The sequence below is a fragment of the Centruroides sculpturatus genome, unplaced genomic scaffold (genome assembly GCF_000671375.1).
Source record: "Centruroides sculpturatus isolate CEXI.00-Female unplaced genomic scaffold, Cexi_2.0 scaffold650, whole genome shotgun sequence".
NCBI lineage: Eukaryota > Metazoa > Arthropoda > Arachnida > Scorpiones > Buthidae > Centruroides > Centruroides sculpturatus.
The window spans coordinates 288,904-309,996 of record NW_019384909.1 but is presented as its reverse complement, the minus strand read 5'-3'; the positions used below and the strand labels follow the sequence as shown (position 1 = coordinate 309,996).

At 29.2% G+C, this 21,093-nt stretch overlaps 1 protein-coding gene across 1 annotated transcript; it reads left to right on the top strand.

Moving 5' to 3' along the window:
- The first annotated feature begins 9,339 nt into the window (after positions 1-9,339).
- LOC111631612 (patched domain-containing protein 3-like) lies at positions 9,340-13,195 on the top strand. Its single transcript, XM_023375896.1, has 3 exons — positions 9,340-9,583; positions 9,657-9,968; positions 11,976-13,195. Exons 1-3 carry the CDS (start codon positions 9,340-9,342, stop codon positions 13,193-13,195), a joined length of 1,776 nt encoding a protein of 591 aa, XP_023231664.1.
- Positions 13,196-21,093: the final 7,898 nt, after the last annotated feature.

Below are 21,093 nucleotides of genomic sequence, written 5' to 3'. Positions count from 1 at the left end.
TGTACTTTGCAATTTGTTTTTGGATACATTAAAGCATTTTTTGAAAACATACAGTAAGGTTCCGTATTACCACCAGGTTTTCCCAAAGCCTACTTTCTGACTTTTTGCACAAAAGCCTTCAAAAACCATACTTATAGTTACTCTAGCGAAAAATCCAATCAGGAACATTTAGTTTAATATTTACCAGTACCATTCGCACAAAACATGTGGGTGTAGTTATGATACCTTGTTTACAAACCACTCTAATGTAATTGGGGTTCCATAATACCACCTTTTCCTCTAATGTTTTAATTTTATATAAGAAGTAAAAGAACAGACTTAATAAAATATAACTGCTTAGTTGTTTTGTTTTAAAGTAACTAAAATGAACCTTTTGAAATTCGAACGTGTAAATAAATTATGAATTTTTCTTTTGTTTTTGTAGGATAAAAGTGTAAATTGATGTTGCTTGATTCTGTTTTTTTCTTTTTTCAAAATATATATACTTTTTGCAAGGATAAAATATTTAATTTTTTACTTATTGACTAGTTATAGATAATCTTTATTTTCTATTTTCCTACTTATTTTATATTATTTCCTTTTTCTGTTTTGTATTGTTTTACTGTTGTCATTTTCTGTACTTTTTTCCCCTTCTGCTGTGTCGCGTTTATATAGCATTATTATTTAAGATGACTTCTATAAATATAATTATTCCATCTCAGAGGTAGATCGGTACACAGGCGATTGCGTAATTATGTTTAATAAAGGTATAAAAAATGAAAAATGTGTGTAAAGAAGCGAACACAAAAAATAATAACACACAATTTTAAATGGAAAGTGAATGATAAATTAGTATAAACTAGTAATAATGGTAAAAATATTTTAAAATGTTCAAAATACGTATTGATAATGAATGAAAGTATAATTAATAGTAAATTAAAATTCTAGTACACAAATAAGTATGGAAAAATATTATATATATATATATATATAATATTTATATATAAAAAGAATAATTTCTATGTTAATAATTTTTATNTAAAAAAATTATAAAATTAATAATGATAAAATGGATTAAATAATATCACACGTCATAGAAAAATGAAGAACTATTACAAAGTAAGTGGCTAATTTGACTGGGTGGGTGGGATTTTGATCTGACAATGGAGTTAGAGAAAGACTTTTGAACATAAAATTACAATAAACTATTGATTTATTTGCAAACTATATATTAAAATACAAGAATATCGATAACTGGAATAAAAATAGAACTAAAGTTTTCAATACAGAACCTAATATTCTATCGAGAGAGAGAGGTTACAAGATTACAATCAATACAATACTTCATTTCTTGTCTTTACTCTTTTCTTGTTCTTCTGAAGTGTTGTCAGGGCTAGTCACGTTTCTGAATCTTTGGCAAAAAATCCTTATTATTCGGACACTAACTTTCTTACAAGTTATGTTTTTACTTACATCTCTTGCCTTTGGTGTGATCCTTATTTACATAGCACGCGTTCGACGAATAAATTGGAGCAATTCAATTCATTTGAAAAGAGAAGCAACAGAAAACTTCTTTGTGAAGCGAATATCAAATTCAACATCTCTCTCTGGGAACTGTCTTGAAAAATAAAAGACAGCACATTTTTACTTTTAAAATTGTCTTAAATTTTTCTTTATAATATTAATATAAAAACGTAATTGGAAATTCCATAACTTTTCATGCAACTTCTACCGCAAATGTTTTACACCAGTGACACACGTGACAAGGTCATTTTAAAATGTGATAATTATCAGATTTATTTCATTTTTTCGAAATAAAATTATTAGCCTTAATTTTATTTTTATAGTTTTAAATGATACTCATTAAATAGTGATATTTTTTGTTTATAAATGTGTTTTTATGATTATAAATAATAACGAAATTTATGCATTAATTTAATAATGAAGATTTTTTCATTTTAATGATATATATAAACTTCCCAAGGAAAATACTCAGTATTATGTAGGAAAATATTTAAGTCTGCAGATTATTATCCACAGAGTACAATGAAATATTTTTTTAGAATTTATGAATTTTAGATAAACATCAAAATGCATTTACTTCACTTCCAAGGATAAACTGGAATTTTATTTATACACCAGGAAAACGTACCTGAAACCATTTTCTTATGATTACGCAGAAATTCTAGTATTATCAGTAATTTTTAAAGTTATCTGTATTTGAAAAAACGAAGAATTTCGTTGAGAATGTAATTCGTGTAATTAAGTAAAATCGTTAAAACGTATTTATTCCGTCGTAATCTCTATATCGAGTGTTCATTTATCTTTATTTTCCATTAGGATTACATCTTTAACTGAATACCTGTAAATATGTTTGCTTAAAACACTAAAATCGTAATAACGTCACATTACATTAAAAAATGTTACAATTTAACTTGACAACGAAATACGAAATGAATTGCTTTTCACTCAAGTACGTATATCAAGAAACTTTTATCTTCAATTAACATTCACAATTAGTTACATCACATCGTTATGTTTTTATTGTACCTACTAGAATCTAATCTATATATAAAGACAAAAATAATTATTATGTATACAAGGTTCGAAGTGTATGAGACAAAAAGGCTTCAAATCATATAAGTGTTCGATGTGTTTAAACAGTTGTATAGAAAAATTCAATTTAATTTAATTAATGGGGACGTGCCGAAAGGAAACGAAATCTGTAGGCTTAGAGATGTAGGAAAAGCCAGAAAATTCTTTGCAACCGACCTGTTAGCCATGACAAAATCCGCAATTTCAGCCGTCTACGGTCTTATGCACTCGGTCACTAGTGAGTTAATTTATTTTTATTACAATTATATTTCAGTCAAACACGATTAGAAAATAGGTCAAAATATAGTTAAAAAGAAAATAGTACATTTGCACTAAATAAATTTAATAAATTAGCACGAAAGTAGTTTTTTTATTTACATGAATTTTATAAAAGCAACTGCTAATATTTATAATAATAATCCTAGATTTTTACAATCGTACAGGAGTAGTGTCAGATTTATTTTCCTAGTTTATAATTAAAAGTAAAATTTATCCTTGAAAATAAAATGAGTTTATTTTGATCACGTAATGTGTCTGCTTGTTTATCTGAAAGCCACGATTTCCAGGAAAATAAATACACGTCTGCACATAATTAGTAGCAAAAATTTCCTTCTTATTGGCAAACTCTAGACATTTTAAAACTGTAATTTGTATTTTAGATATATTTATTTAAAATGTAAAAATTTCTTCATTGAAATCACTTTCAGTGTTAATCAAAGTATAATTTATATTTAATAACCATCATATAAAATTTGATATTATTTTTCAATAATCGATCGAAAGATTACGTTTTATATTTATCTATGATTTATGAGTTTGTCAGTATTCACGTCTATGCATAAATCAACGAAAAAATTCTATAGGCGCGTTTAACCGTTCCACTAAATTTCTCTTCTTTTGTGTGCACTAAGAGAGTCTTTCCCGAAACCTATAATGGAGCGGCAAACAATTGTAAAACAGACCCATTCAATACGATATACTTTCTAAAATCTTTTGGCATTTTTGAGCAAAGGGATTTGATTTCAATCATCCATAGCAGAGCTGAAATTCTGCAGAATTATTTTAGTTGTTTTTTACATTTATAACGATCATTTGTAAAATTTAAAACGTTATTTAAGTAATACTAGTATAAGTACCATGAATACTATATGTACTTTCTGCTCTGCTATAAGTGATCTAGAAACATTTTCCTTAGATCATAAAACATCAGAAATTTGTCTAGGCAGGGAACCGCATTCGATTGGTCTATTTTACACAATTTTATCGTTATAGGCTTGAAAAAACACCTTCATGGTGCCCACAGAACAAAAAAAGTTTGAGGAAAGTTTCAATGCCCATATAAAATTTCGTTAATTTATGCAGAGAATAATGCAGACAAGCTCATGAATAATACATAAATACAAAACGCAATTCTCGATTGGACAACTCCTTCTCTTAAAAACAAATGACATTGCGACAATTGATGCAAAGCGAAACTCGTTGTTGGATTTAATAGATACTCCTTGTAAGTTATATTGTACTAAAATATATTTAACATTACTCTCTATCGTACATTACTTTCAATAAGATGATATGTTTGTGCTCGTTTAGAAATATATTTTATCCGTTTTATATTAAATAGAGATAATTTTTACTTAAAGAAAGATGGAACGTTATTTATATATTGTAGCACGATAGGCTAGTGCTTCTTCATCGTTTATCTACATAAAAGAAAAAGAATTTAAATAAATAAGTAAGTATGTAAAATAGTGTAATTATTATGGTTGCTCGCTCGGAGGAACGATCGGTTGCTTTGCGTAACACTTATAAACTGCTCATTTGAGTCAGAAAGTCTTCACTCTAACGGGGTTATTGACATTTCCTCTCGTGCAGATGGAACAAAAGCGCTGTCTTCTACCGTTCTAGTCTTTGACAGTTCATTTAAACTAGCCATGATCGAGAACCGTTTGTTCATTTCCATTGATACCTTTAGGCCTACTCGGTCTCTAAGTCCGGAGAAAGACGAAATTTTCCTGTCCTCTGTGCCTTTAGTCAACGAATTAGATTTTTCGCAAAATGATACGGTAATTTCCACACGGCTATTTACGGTATGCGAATAGTTATCAATCCAGTTCTGCATTTTTGGTAATCGTGTGCTTCTAACAGCATATACATTTGACGATCTCTTGACAAGGCGATGTATGGATGTTGGAATTACTAATAAGCAAATGCTTTTCGTCAGAGAAAATTAGGCAGGAAAGTTATTAATGTAGTTTTCATTATACTCTTTGAACTATATTTCTATGTCTGGTTCCTTGCGGTAAAAATATAATTCATTTTGTCAATAACGGTATTAATGTAAGGAGTTCATGGATAAAATTATTACAAAAATTATTAAAAAATAAATATAAAATTATTACAAAAGAATAAAGCAATACTGGGGTCATCTTTGTGACCTACAAAAGAGAGTTCGAATTATTAATAATTTCGATTTCGCGACATAATTGGTTTTTAATCATTATATTTATTCCTACTCATTCATTGTGTTTAATGGCAAAGTTTTTTACCTAGAGAGGAAAGACTACCACTTATAGCTTTGTTTAATGAGATTTTAAAACTGTAATTTAGGTTTTAGATTTAATCATTTAAAATGTAAAAATTGCTTCATTCAAATCACTTTTAGTGTTAATCGAAGTATAATATATACTTAACAAACATCGTATAAAACTTAATAGTATTTATATTTTTTCAGTTTTTGAGCTAAAAAGATTACTGGGCGTTGTTTCTGTGATAATATTGAACGGTTTTTTCCATCTAGTAGCTAACTTTCGTTTTAGTTTTAAGGTAATGGCTGTTTCACTTACGAACACTCGATTTCTTGCCGATAAATTTATATGGTTTGTTTTTGCATTGATTATGTATTTTGCTGATGTTGGCAGCTTTTTTCTCTACACATTTCTAGCGGAAACTATTCATACTCTGAATTCGCGATGTCATATCTTTCGTCATTTGGTTCCATGAATATATCAAACAAATACAGTAAATAGGATCGTGTTCGCACAGAATGTAAAAAAGTTTGTCATTAAATGTAGCATGCACTGTTGTATTATAGGTAAACAGGGGTAGAAGACTATTTCTTCCCAATTTTCCATTGATCTTTGTCTATATCAGGGATCGCCAAACTTTTTTAACCGTTGACCCCCAATCACTTTCCAAAACCTCGCATTGACCCCCATCGTAAAGTTTTATTACAAGTGTAAGTGTATGAGCAAAAAAAAGGTTGTGACCCCTTAGCCTCATAGACTCCCGAATCGACCCTCCAATGATGTTGCATCGACCCCTGGGGGTCGATATCGACGACTTTGGCGACCCCTGATCTATATAATGCTAAAGGATATCAGTCAACGTTTTATTCAACTTCTCTATCATACCATTACCTCGGGGTGGTATGCAGTGGTGAGAAGTCTTTTCATAGTAAAAGTTTGCATACTTCGTTCTTTATTTTTGAAATGAGATGCGAATCTCTATTTGCCAATATTTGTTTCGCAACCAAATGACTTAAGATACTTTGCCTAACAAGACCCTAACAAATGCTTTAGGGCAGCGTTTCTCAAAGTGGGCGATAACGCCCCCTTGTGGGCGCTGGAGGCTTTCAGGGGGGCAGTAGAAGGCTCAAAGAGAATTGGGGGGCATTAAGGAAATATAGAGGGGCGACGGCAGACAAATTCTATATATAAAAATTCGACGGAATATATATAAAATGTTGACATTTTATATATTTTTTTTTTTTTTATTGAAGGTCACAACTTGAATATTTCTAACACATTGATTTTTATTTTAGCTCAGCGTTTCTCAAAGTAAGCAATAACGCCCCCTTCTGGCGCGATGAATAGATCTATGATAGAGGCAGGGTATTGAACGGTGACCAAAGGCAAAATTGGGGCTGATAAGAGGAAACATTGCGTTTAATGGTTTCCAGATGATGAGAACAGTGTACAGTAAGGGCACAAAGTGTGAGATTCATAGAAAAGTTTTCCTAAGAATATTTCCAATCCTTTTCTCACACAAGAGAAAATGGGTTAGGGGGCGTTGGGTATAAATTTATGGAACAAAGGGGGCGGTGGATCGAAAAAGTTTGTGAATCACTGCTTTAGGGTCTTGGTAGTAATATCTGGTATAGGCATTACTTCTATCCACCTGGAATAACGATCTATAAATACTAGCAAATCTCAATTTCCGTTATTAAGCGTTGTAGGTAATAAATTTTGAATGCCCATAGTCATTTGTTCAAATACTCTCGATATGTTAAGAAATTTCTATAAGGATACTTGATATCAGCGTAATTAACATCGATGCATCGCTCATTCTTGACAACTCTGACAATAATGCGTTACATTTTTCTTTATACTGGGGCAATAAAATTGCATTTGTAAATTTTTCCCCATCTTCTTCGTTCTTACATATTTTGAGCATGAAATGTCATTTGATCGTTTTGAAACGAGTATCACTAATCTGTTACAATTTTTCTTTTTCGGGAATTCATTTTCTCTGATAAAGAATCTGATCTGCATTTAAGTATTCATTTGAACTGGCAATACTCATACGTGATTCCTGCTAAGCGACGTCTAATTGTATTGCAGAAAGGATCTTTGTGTTTATTCTTCTCTAATTTAAACTATAATTTATATTAGATGGACTTTGTTAACTGAAGTAATTTGTATGAGACTTAAATCATCAGCGTTAGTTTATGCTTTCCAGGTTTGTTAAAAACATCAAATTGATATTCTTATAGCGCCAAATTCCAACGACTTAGTCTCGAGATCCTGTTTTGAACATCTAAGTGGTGTGTAATCTCATAAAATTTTAAATATTCTACCATATAAATACGGCGAAGAATGCATTTTATGAAAATTAGCCAGAATAAATTTAAGTTAACCAAAGAAAAGTTGTATTGTCTACTAAAATATTTTTATTTCATTTTTTGTAAAGTTAAATTTTTCCTGGCTGATTTTCATAAAATGTAATTTGACTGCAGTTATTCACACTGAGAGAGTGACTGAGAATAAAAAATGTGGACGGCTTTTTTTCTGCTTGCAATGTGATTGACGTCATTAAATTTTTATAAATATATCTTTCACAAATTAAAATGTCATTTCAAGTTTGGTATTCGTTATTTTTCGTGTTTTGTCTCGAGATGTTTCCTGTCAAATGCTCTCTAGGAGAGGATTTTTAACTAAATTTTGCTTTTGCAAAAAGGTTTTGCATTCTTTGCACAGGCCGTATACAAATTTTGGTTTCAATTTACTTTTTGCTTACAGCTACGGACTGTTCTGAATAAAGAAATTCTAATTATAATCACGCTGTATAACGACTCGAGAATTCGGTTTGCATAGTTCTATTGCGGATATTTTTGAAACAATTTTATGTTTCTAATAGGTTACATTTATTATTATACGTGAAAACGTATATTTATCGTAATGATTTTAAAATTATTTGAATTCATAATAATAGAAGTTTTCATTTGGGATACTCTTTCATGTATGATAAAAAGATGCGAACAGTAAATTATGGGTAGAAGCAATTCTTGTAAAATACTAATGGGAATTTGAAAGTCGTTTATTTGAAAAAAAGGCATTGCTTAATCGAACAATTAAACGTATGCAAACATTATACTTAAGTTTTAATAAATTCTACAATAGCGTTCGGTATGTATTTACAAAACAGAATAATTTATGGATGTCAAAGTATTTACAAATGTAATTTAGGTAAATGATTTCGCCTGGTATGTTTCGTAATAAGTGATACAGTAAAATACTCACAGAAGGTACAGTCGAAATTCTTCACTTTTTACTTGTATATTAAAATATACGAGCCGAAGCAAATATCTGTCCTAATTGTGTGAAATACTAAACGATTTACACTTAATTTAATTTCATTAATAAATAAATTTTTACTAAATAAATTTAAACTTAATTTCTTTTTCATTTGTCATAGATAAGGCGAACGTTACGAAATCAAACATCTCAATTAAAGATGGGTATTGGCTGTGCAAAAAAAGTAATTTCGGCCATATTCAGAAAATTAGGAAGATTAATCGGACTTCATCCTTATTACTTTATTACTTTTCCTATTTTAATTACCGCATCATTCTCAGTTTTTGTTGTTAATTTAAAAACTTTGAGTGATATTGTCGATCTGACTGTAGCTGACAGAGGAAAAGTTTTCAATACTAAAAAATTCATTGAGCAGACTTTCCCTTTCAACACTTCTACATTTCTTGATCCATTACGATTTACAACAATACCAAAATTTGCGTTTGCAATGTTTACGAGAAAAGATGGCGAAAATATGCTGGAGAAAAACGTGTTTTTAGAAATAAAATCTGTAGATCAATTAATTAAAAATATTACAGTTATAGTTGAAGGTAGAGAAATAAAATACAAAGACATTTGTGGACGTATACATCAAAAATGCTTCGAAAATCCCATCATTGAAATACTACCTGAAGTAGACGACATCATATCGAAAAAAAAGGTATTAAAATATCCAGTGGATATAGATACTCTGACATTCTCTTATCGAATGTATTCTCTTAACTTTGGAGGTGTAACCACAAAGGAGAACGATGTAATAAAAACAGTAGAAGCTATGAAACTTGTATACTTTGTTGACGAAAGTGACCAAGAAAAGCAATTACAGATAAAAAAATGGAAAACGAAAGTTTACAAAACTTTACTGAAATATAATTTCAAACATGTCAGATGTTCGATTGACTTTTTATGGTCAATGGAAGACGGAATCTTGTTGTTAAATAAAAATTTAGAACCAATGATAGGAGCAGTGTTTGTCTTCGTTACTATATTTTGTATGGTTACTTGTATGAGTAATAGTTGGTCAAAGAGCAAGCCATTTCTAGGTTTAGCAAGTGTGGTATCGGCAGGTCTGGCAGTTGTCACATCTTTCGGATTAATGTCGGTTCTCGGTATCAAGAATACAATATGGAACATTAGCATTCCATTTTTAGTCCTAGGTGAGTTGTTTACGTACAATGTTAAGCTTTTTGTATTTTGATTTTATAATTTGTATCTTTATTTTATGTACAGTTACTGAAATAGATGATGCTTTCGTCTTGATAGCGTGTTGGAGGATCTCTGATCCGAAGCATAAAGTTTACAGGCGCATGGAGAAGACATTTGGTGAAGCGGGAGTTTCCATAACATTAACAACTTTGACCAATTTCTTTTCCTACTGCATCGGCATGATGGCCTCTTTCCCTCTGATAAGAATTTTCTGTTATTATTCGGCAACTTGCATAGTGTTTACGTTTTTATACCAGATAACCTTTTTTGGAGGATTTATAGCATTATCAGGATATAAAGAAGAAAATCATCGTAAATTATCAAGTCGCAATTTCGGTATAATTATTTACTGCTACGTAAAACAAATCCATTTATATAGTCGTTAAAATCATAAATTAATTTTTTTTTATTTGAGTTGGCAAGTAAAGTAGTAATCGTTATATAGTGATAATGTATTTTACAATAGAATGTTAAATAGTTAAAACATTTATCATAAGAAAACAGAACAATAAATAAATGTTATGTCTATAGACATAACATTTGTTGCCACATGACGGTAAAGTTTTTAAAATATATATATATAGTTTTTATCAGAAAGCATCCTTTATTCTGTGCCTGATCCTTTTCATTATAAACATAAAACTGCATCAAAACGAGAAGATTTAATGCCTAAATAAGAAAAAGTGTTATTTATACTGTTCCGTACATCACATATTTCCTTTAATATGTTTCTATACTTACACTGAGTGTTTATTGAAATAATATGTTTTTCTTGTATGTGCTGTAAGTAGTGTATTTTAAGTGTACATAATGCATATATATATATATATTGTACACTTAATTATTATTTTTAAATAGATAATACATTATCGCTGGACGGCCAAAGGTCATAGTGGCAGCCTATACCGCATTCGGAAATCTGGGAGCAGTAGGCTGCCACCTTGACCCAAAAGTCGTTATTAAATTTTAAGACAACATAAAATTTAGAAATATGACTATAAGAATATCTCTGTTCAAATATTCAACGGTAAGGAAATGAAATTAAAAGCATAATCAAATGTAATTACAACCGTGATATGAACCAAAATTATTCTTGAAGTTAAAAAAATTTAGTTTAATTTAAACTCCAAAATACTTTTGAGGAATTAAACTCGGATAAATATTTTCGTAATTTCAATGATGTAAATAGATTTTTGTTCCCTCTACTTGCACATGAACACCTTCACTTCAATTGAATCTTAATGTTAGCAGCTAAGTAACGAGCCGATGGTATCGTGAGAAACTGTAGATATAAAACAAGTCTTTTCTTAGATTGGGATGATTTATTTAGATTTTGTTTTAATTATTTAATTAATATTAAGTATTATTTAGTTAGAAAAACGAACCATACAACTTTACGTTTATTTCGAAATTGATAAAAAAAAGAAAAAAAAACTTTCTTTTAGTTTGTCTACTTCCCACGGTAAGATCAGCTAGTTTGAGTCACCCCTAAAATCCCGTCATATGTGAAACAAGTTAACATCCGTTTGAAGGAAATTTAGGGATAAAAATGGCAAACATTTCTGCCTTCTCCCAGTCCCCCTGTCTCTCTTCTAGAAGTTGTATCTTATGTGCACAACCGCCAATAATTGCTCTCTCTCTTTCTCTCTTGGTCTATTAGAAATGTAGTTAGTTAGTTTATCGACAGAAATATACGTTAATCTTTTTGTATTTAACCTCCATTAAATTTTATTCATTAAACTTTTGTTATTCGTTAACCTGGCTTCAAATTAGAATCATTCTGATGTCTCTATCGACTATTTACCGCTCTCCTACTGTATTGTAGATAGACTCTTCCCACTCGAACGTATTATAAATAACGCGATTATAAATATCTGTAAATATATATAATCGCGAGTTAGGACGCTAATTTTAACAATCCTAACTGGTGTCTAGAACTGACGTCAAAAAATCTTACGATTTTGAAGACAAAATTAACTTAGAACTTTTTCACCATCCAACAACAACGTCAACGGGCCTAACTTGTTCCGATTTCGCAAATAGGTGAAGAGAATTTTTCTACTCCTCACTGCGAATTTTCACAGAATACAGTGTTTTCGATATAACTGACAATCTTATTGGCTTGCGTATTTAGTTGCTGAGTAATCTAGAAACATTCATAGTGTTTTTTTTAATTTTAATGTAGTTAAATAAATTCTTAATGCTTATTGGTACGAAAAATTATAAGTATATTAATTAACACATTTCGACGCATTAATTAAATTAAATTAATAATAAATCATTTTCTACTAAACATCAAGAATAAGAAATAATCATTAACTTCTGCATTACGCATATTTACAGAAAACATCGAAGATGATTCAGAAGAAGATCAAAAATCAGCTGATGAACCTATGATGACATTCTTCAGAGATAAATTAGGGAATCTTCTTTCTCATACCCTAATGAAGATAACCGTTATTATAATTTTTCTTGTGAATCTATCCATCGGAGTTTGGGGAGCTTTAACTATTAATCAAGGACTTGACTTTATAAAGTTATTTCCAGAAGGATCGCCAGTGACAAACGGTACAAAAATGATTTACAAATACTTTGGCCGTTATCCATACGGTTGTCAAATAATTATCAATACAACGTTAGATTATTCGGATTTAAATGTACAGAAATCCATAGAAAGGCTACAGAAAAAATTTGAAAGTCTTCCATACATTGCGGAATCACGATTTTCCACTTCTTGGTTAAAGTACTACAGAGAATTCCAAAACCAACCGATAGCAAAGTATTCATTACAAGGTTATAATATGTCCATAAAACAAGATTTCATTGATGGACTTCGCAATGTTTTTCTCAGATTTGAAGCAGCCAAACAATTCACCAATGATATTGTTTTTAATGAAAACCAATCCGATATTTTGTGTAGTCGATTTCACGTAGCAGTAAACGACATGTTAAATCGAGAAGCGGGCATGGAGTTGTTAAATAATTTATTGAAAACAGCCGAAGAATCTGAATATCCTGTTTTGGTTCATACGCCAATGTCTGCTATGGACGAGCAAGGAATTATCATCGGACGTACAATCAAAGATGTATTTTGGATCACTTCTGTTTTGATAATGATACTTTTTCTTCTGTTTATACCAAGCGTAGTGTCTGCCATCCTCGTTGCGATTTCGGTAGTTTCTACCATAGTAGAAACCTTAGGATATATGTCTCTATGGGGCGTAAACATGGACATTTTGTCTATGATGAGTCTGATATTATGTGTTGGCTTCTGTGTCAATTATCCGGCGCACATGTCTTACGCCTTCGTGTCTTCGTCGTACGAAAGCCCGAATGAAAAGTTGAAGGACGTTCTCTATCATATTGGTTATCCAATATGCCAAGGTTCTCTGTCCACCATTTTCGGAATTCTGTTTTTATACAGAGATATGTACGCCTACATGATATTTGTGAAAATTGTATTATTAATTGCTATAGAAACTGCATTTCACGCGTTATTTTTTATTCCTGTTACTCATTCATATATATCGTCAATATTTCATAAAAATAATTTTTCAAAGTGAAATCAGATACAGAATAATTACAATATAAAAAATTAAATATTCAGATTGAAGTATATGTCAAAATGTATATTTCCAGTTACTAAATTTCTGATTTATTTCATATTATTGTTGATTTTTTTTATGAAAACTTTTATGGAAGAATGGAAGATACAATTTTTTATTTTATGTGTGAATGTTCTTTTAATATATATTATATTTTTGTTTAAATAGTTTAACTTAAACGAATGATCTAAATCGAAAAATTTTACGAAATTCTTTAAATGTTTTACCTTATTAATTTAATGTATAAAACGTTTAATATGTATTGATTAATTAAATATTAAATGGAAATAAATATAAAATGTGACTAACTATTGAAATTTATTGTTTATTGAGTGGTGGTTTGCTATAAGTTTAAACTTTAAAACAGAAATCTTGAAAACGAAGTTTCCCTTTGTTACATTTTTATGGGTTTATTTCATTAAATCTACAGTCGCTGCTGTGGAAAATAAGTGAATAATTCTAATTGTACTTATTTTATGTCTTCACTATACTTGTGGTTGTACTTGTTCTCTATACTTGTCTTCACTATACTTGTGGTTGTAATTGACTGCCTCACAAAGAATATAATTCCTGGCCTCAAAACTGCACCTGTTACTGAAATTTTTATCGAGTCAACCATAGGTAAGCTAACTTTAATCTTCACTCGTATAACGTTATCGAGTGGCACTCCAAAAACTATCCAAAAATATATTTATCAAGTTCTTACTGAAACTTGTGTATATACTATAAAAAGTCAAATTTATTTTAGTTAGAGACAAACTAAGAGAACTAAATAATTTAACAGAACTAAATAAAATGACAGAATGGCAAGTGTTTGAATTTATTACGCTACAGAGTGTTTAAGAAACGAAAAACTAAGAGAAGTTAAGAAAATTTTAAAAATTCTATTCTCGGCTGAATGTTTCAATGAAGTTGAAGTGTGGCAGGTTTAGGAGTAATAGAAATAATGCTCAGCAGTGGGAAGTCAATAGAACCAGAATACGGAAGTAATTGGTCATTGATTTTTGCTCGATTAAGGTGCTGCTCACGTAAAGTTTAACAGATTTCTTTCAGCTGTAGAATACATCAGTAGGGATTGCTTTCAAAGAAAACGTTACTGAAGGCAGATAGAAATGAGTGTTGTGTTGCATAGCCATATAACTTCTACATTCCGTACTTTTAATGTTTGCTCTTTCTCCTCACATGAGTTCTTTACTGCCTAATGGACTTTAAGAATGCTATTTTACTTTTCCAGCTGTAATATATGAGGGAAAAAGTATGTCAATCGGTCATAAAATGAATTCATTTTTTGGACTTAAAACAATTTGAAATACAAAACAGTTATAGGATAATTACTGTATGTATGGATGTTATTGTGTATTGGACAAGATTTTGTTTATCCTGTTTGAAGCTTAATTAAAACGTGTTATAAATGCAAGAAAAATACTGCAGAAGAGAAATTACAATTTTCGATTGTTTAGATATTGATTTTTCTTTCAATTTTCATCCATTTTAATTAGATGTACAAATCTATAAATTTAATTATAACAAATGCGTGCAAGGAAAAATTATAATTGATCGAGCACAACAAACAAAATTATTTTTAATTTATTACATGTGTTTTTATTGTTGTTACTTCAATCAACTACACAGATACTAAAATATATGAGGAATTACTGTATTTTTACTTTCCCGGATGTCATGTATACGTAAAATTGGAAAGTATTGAAATCGTATCAAATTTGACCTTTCGACTTTTCTGCAAATCTCCATGATTTCAGATTCTCTCAAATCCAAAATGTCACAAAATGGGATAAACTTTCGGTGGATATACAGTGGGTGATCGGTTAACGAACAAATCGGATAAGGAACACTTTCGCGAAAGGTTATTATGATCCGACAACGAACACTTTACTCAACAAACAGAAGGAGCGACGTAAAATAACGAATACCGATTGATTTTCCCTTGTCTTCAAGTAACAATTCGAAACTTTTTGGAGTGCGGGAGACGTCGACATCGACGTTCTACCCAGTATTTATACTGATCGGATAGTATTCCCCCGAACTTTGAAACTCTCCCTTGTAATTCCAGCCTTTTATATATCTGACAAAAACAATTCTTTTACGTTTTCTTCTGAAAAAACGGATTTATGCCGATATCTACTATTAAAGTTTTTTTGAATAAGTGGGAGGATGTCAGAACGATGGTCTTAAAATGGCATCCAAACTAGGTTGAGGTTAATAGGCCTAGGGATCTCTACAGTTACAATGCTATTAATTACTTCTAAAAAACATGAAGACAAAAAAGTAATCGACATTGAACAGATTTTTTACCCTCCAAAACGGAAAAAACATGACTAATAAAAATGCAAGACCGTGTATATATGTATTTTTATTATTACATATGAACAAACGTAGTAAGAAAGAATATATTTTTTATTTTTTTTTTTGGAATCTCCAGAACGAATTAATCAATTTCTATAGAAACCTATGACAAATCGATAATCGGTTAACGAACAATTCGGATAGCGAACAAAGTCTTGGAACGGATTATGTTCGTTAACCGATCACCCACTGTATATTTATGTGACTGTGTGTATTACATTCTGAGTGGAATATTATTGAAATATCGAACAAGGCATAGAAAATAGAAAATAGAAAATAGAAAAAAACACCAAAGATTTTTGCATGGTTCAATTCAGATGTTTTCGAAATATCAAGAAATGCAAAAAACTCCGGGGCTTTTTTCTGTGTATGGATGTTAGTTCTTTTATGTGGGGCACGATTTTTTCACCCTATTTGAAGCTTAATAACTCCTAGGCTTTTGCCAAAAAATATCTGAATTTTTGTAGAAATGTTTGTGCATTAGGGGATTGATGCTATTAAATGTTGGTAATTAAAGGTCAACGGATTAGGGAGATAAAGGGGTGTCGTGTGTCGAATGTCGACTAGAATCGGACTTTATGACGATTTTAATGGTTATTAGCATTGACAATTTTTCATAAAAACCGTCTCTGCTATAAAAATTAAGCCTTCTGTCATGTTATAATAATTAAAAATGTAAAATGTTTTTTTGATTAAAATATCACAACAGATGGCACACCAAAATTTGAAATGTTGTCGGGGAATGTTAAGCAACTCTATACCGGATTTTTAAAATTTTGTATTTTAATTTATAAATAAAATAAATAAAATCATTATATTATTTTAAATTTAATTTTCAAATTATGTCTAAATAAGTTTGATGTTGATTATGCATTAAAAGAAGGGCGGCGATTTACAGACCGCTCTGGGCGGTTGTAACTGTAGCGACGCCACTGAATAAATAATTCCTAAAATCACAATCGTAGTCACGCTACATACGAATTCCCTGGTCATTCCGTGTGACGTTGTCGACAATGAAAGTGTTGCTTCTATTTGTTTCCCTTTACGGAAATTTCGATTACATCTTTTCCAATTAAGGTAAGTAAATTGTCTTTGCAATGTAGAGTTATAGAGATTTCCAGTTTTTTATTCGATTTTGTCATTTTCACATCGCAATTAAATAACAAAAAGTTATATAAATTTCAAAATCTTTGTTTCTCTGAAGATAAAATATTCGTATTCTATAAATTATAATAAAATTTGTATCGTGTACTGTGTTGTTGCAAACTTGAAAACTTTCAAAAAGTAAAAACCTACTGAAACAGCATAATTGTCTATACGCTGTTGCAACAGGTTATTACTTTTCTGGCTGTTTTACATTAACAGACAGAAAATTTCGCAATTGGTTGAAAAACGGAATCTAAAATTTTTACACTATTCGATTCAGGGAAAGTTAAAACATCGATAAATGCAAAAGATGCGGTTTTCCCCCCTGTATGAATAGATGTTAGTGTACGTGTGACAGTATTTTGTTCACCCTCTTAGACGTTTAATGATTTTTGGGTCTTTTTTCCAAAATTTCCAAAATTTGGCAGGGAAGTTTGTGAACTAATGAAACAAATTTGATTAAATTTTGGCGCTTAAAAGTCGAGGGGTGAGAAGTAGAGGGACTCGTGTCTCGAGTAGGGTGGAACATCATGAAGAATTTACTCGTTATTTATACTCGTTATTGTATAAAGGCTACAAAATTGGTTTTTGCATTTGTATACATTATATTTCTATTGCGAACAATCAAATCTACATATATAAACTTTCCAAGGAAAATACAGAGTATTATGCAGGAAAATAATGATTTTTATTGTAAAATATGTTATTGTAGTTTGCAGATTATTATCCACAAAGTAAAATAAAATATTTTCTTAGAATTTATAAATCTTAAATAAACATCAAAATACATTTACTTTCCTCTAAGGGATAAAGTGGAATTTTATTTATGCACCAGGAAAACGTGCCTGACACCATTTTTTATGATTATGCAGAAATTCTATTATTTTCAGTAATTTTTTAAGTTAATTGTATTTGAAAGCACGAAACATTTCGTTAAAAATAAAATTTGTGTAATTAATTAATTTAATTAATAAAAAAAATAGTTAACACGAATTTGTGTTTTCATAATCTTTATATCGAGTGTTAATTTATCATTATTTTCCATTAGAATTACATCTTTAACTGAATACTTGTACTTAAAACATTAAAATCGTAATAATGTCACAGCACTTTCAAACAAATATTAAAAATCAATTTGACAACAAAATTCAAAATAAATTGTTTTTCACCTAAGTACGTGTATTAGGTAACTTTCGTCTTCAATTAACATTCACAATTAATTACATTACATCATTATGTTTCCATTGTTCGATAGACCACCCTATAACACTGTTGATAATTCCGTGTTATATGAATTCCATGTTGTACGAGTCACTTAGCTTTTACAAATACGTGTGCCGGGCTGTGAACGGCTCACGTATTTGTAGAATGTAAATGACTCTTATAACATGCAATTCATATAACACGGAATTGTCAACAGTGTTATAGGAGGTCTACTGTATTTAATAGCAATAATACCTAATTTTTGATTATTTAATGAAGAAATTTAACTCGCGATTTTTAAAACATGATAGAATAACTTAATCTGCACCCTGAACATGTCCTATCAAGCGGAATGAGGAAAATCCAGGTCTAGCTGAATGCAGAAGTTTTTTATTAAGAAAAATCCTGTACCAGTATTTTCCTCTGAGTTTAGTATGAATAAAGCTTGACTTTCAGGGATGTAGTTTCGAAGTAGCAAGTTCTAATAGAAGAAAATGACGACAGTTGATTATTGGAAGTTAGAAAAAATGAATACTAAGTTTTTTTGGTATGTGTGTGTTTAGTATTAGTATTTTATATAAGAAATTAATTATTATTATTTTTATATAGACCGGGGGTTATAATCGATTGCAAAAGGTTTAGATTTAAAAACGAACGTTGCTTACAACCCAACAACGGTTACATAACAAGACAGATTGGAGATGTGGGATTTAATTCAGAGGATTTGGGGTTATTAACTTTTTTATCCTGAAATACGATGAAAGACTCCATGTGATAAAAAAGCTGTCGGATTTACACGAGTTGCATAACTTATATTCAACATATCACAATAAGAATTACAGTAATCAATAAATGCAACACAACAATATAGTACTCACTATTTTAATTTTTTTGATAAATAAGGTTTTACTTTCTTAAAGATTTAGATATTGAAAAATTTTTAGTTAACATAGCAAGCGATATCTGTAAAATCGAGTCATTAATCTTTGAGAAATTCAGCGTCGCAAAATCTTCTGAAATTAAAATACCAAGTCCTAATCGTCAGTAATTTATCCAACACTGCTGTTTATATGATGTCAGTAGTAGTGGTTTGAGTGGCACTAATCACAAAATTAATTTTTCGATCACAAATGTTAATTTTATTTTAAGAATAAGGCTGTATTAATTATTAAATGTTTTTATAAATTCGAATTAAATTTATTTTATTTTAACAATAAAGAAAATTTAATATATTGTTTCTAATTATTATAAAATTAATTTAAAATAATAATTTTTACAATTTGTTCTAATATGCAAGTAAATAAAAACAGGACAACATAAAATAATATTATAACAATAAGGCGAAGTAAAATAGGGAAATAGTTCAATATAATAATTATTTAAATTATATTTGTTACTTATTTATTAAATATCGTAAAGAGAACAATGCTTTTTAAAATATTTGTGGTAATAACAATTTTTTTAATATTATTCAATCTTAGACACTAAAAGAAGTTCGATGTCTAAATAATTGTAGTTCTAGTTTTTAAAAAGTTTTTTGTCTATAAAATATACTTGTTACTGTTTAACAGAATCTATATAAATTTCTGTTACAGTTTCTATACAACTGTGTAATGTTTTTATCGCCAACTGTCGATAAATTGAAATGCTTCAAAATCTATTAACATCGCATTCTGTGATTTTATATAAAAAATTAGAATTAGCATTATTTTATATTTAACAAGAAAATAATGAAAAGATTGCATACATAATTATATTTTACTGACCATACAGAATGTTTCTTGATATACAAATATTGTCTTGTCTTCTTATTTTTAATATATCACGATTATATTCAATTATTTTATCCATTTTATCAAATTGTTAATGTGAAATCTGTAAAAATATAATTTTTAAAATTTATATTGTAATTCAATTGAAATGAAACTTATGTTTTTAAAATTTAAAAAGAAAGTTACTAAAATGAAATGAAAGTAAAAGATTATAAAGTATAAGAATTTAACTCAAATTGTACAGTAGCAATAATAATATTGAAAAACTGTCTTTCTTTTAATCAAATTTATACTGTATGATCAAACCAACTCATTGAACTTTGAATTACTATATGTTTATACTAAACCATAATTTCTTTGAAATAATATTTATTTAAGTGATAAACTCTAATTAAATATATTAAATTTATAAAATGAAACTCTGATTATATACATTTTTTTTTTTAAAACTCATCTCACTTCAATGTAAATTATTATATATTAACATACTTTAAGAATAAATTTTACAACAATAAGGTAATTTATTTTAAAAGTAACTTATTTAATGAAGTTAACTAAAAACATAATAAAATTGTAACGCTATGTGTGTTACTTATATATTAAAGTAGGTACAATTAGATTAGTTTTAAATGTATTTTAAAAATTTTTATACAATATGATTACATTTCTTTATTTAATATTAACTTATTATCAATAAATATTAACATTTTAATTAATTTCTATGCATTAAAATTTATGTTACTGAGTATTTATTTAAATATAGTTAAGAAACTGTTTAAAGAATATTAAACTCTAAGGAAACGAAACTCTGATTGTAATTCCTTAAAATTTGTTTTTTCATATGATAGATATAAACCGTACAAATAATTGTCAAGTCTTGCTGATTTTTTTTGTCTAACCGTTAAATTAAAAAAAATAATAATACATTCATTATAAAAATCAGTTTTACCGAACTCTTTCGAATGTTCTGCTACAAACCTAAGCTCTGTAAACATTGTGTTAAACAGAGATTTTCGTCGTGAAGCATAAATGGCTCGATATCAATAATCATCTCTATATTGGAAAACTAAGTTGTGCTAATTTGCAGTAATAATAATTTTTAAAACACAGCAATTTAAAATAACATGACATTGAAGTTTTGTTAATTGTAACAAAAATTACAGCTCTAATTATACTTAAGTTCAAAGGATATTGACAGGTTTTTACTACAATAGTTATAGAATGAACCTGATAAAATTTATAAAAGAAAATTTCAAAAATTGTTTGTGGAATAACATGGTTCATCAGAGTTTTATATTTTATAAACTCATCAATATAGTTTAAAATTTTACCACCTTCATAAATTGATGTTAAACTTGTGGATTTTCGAAA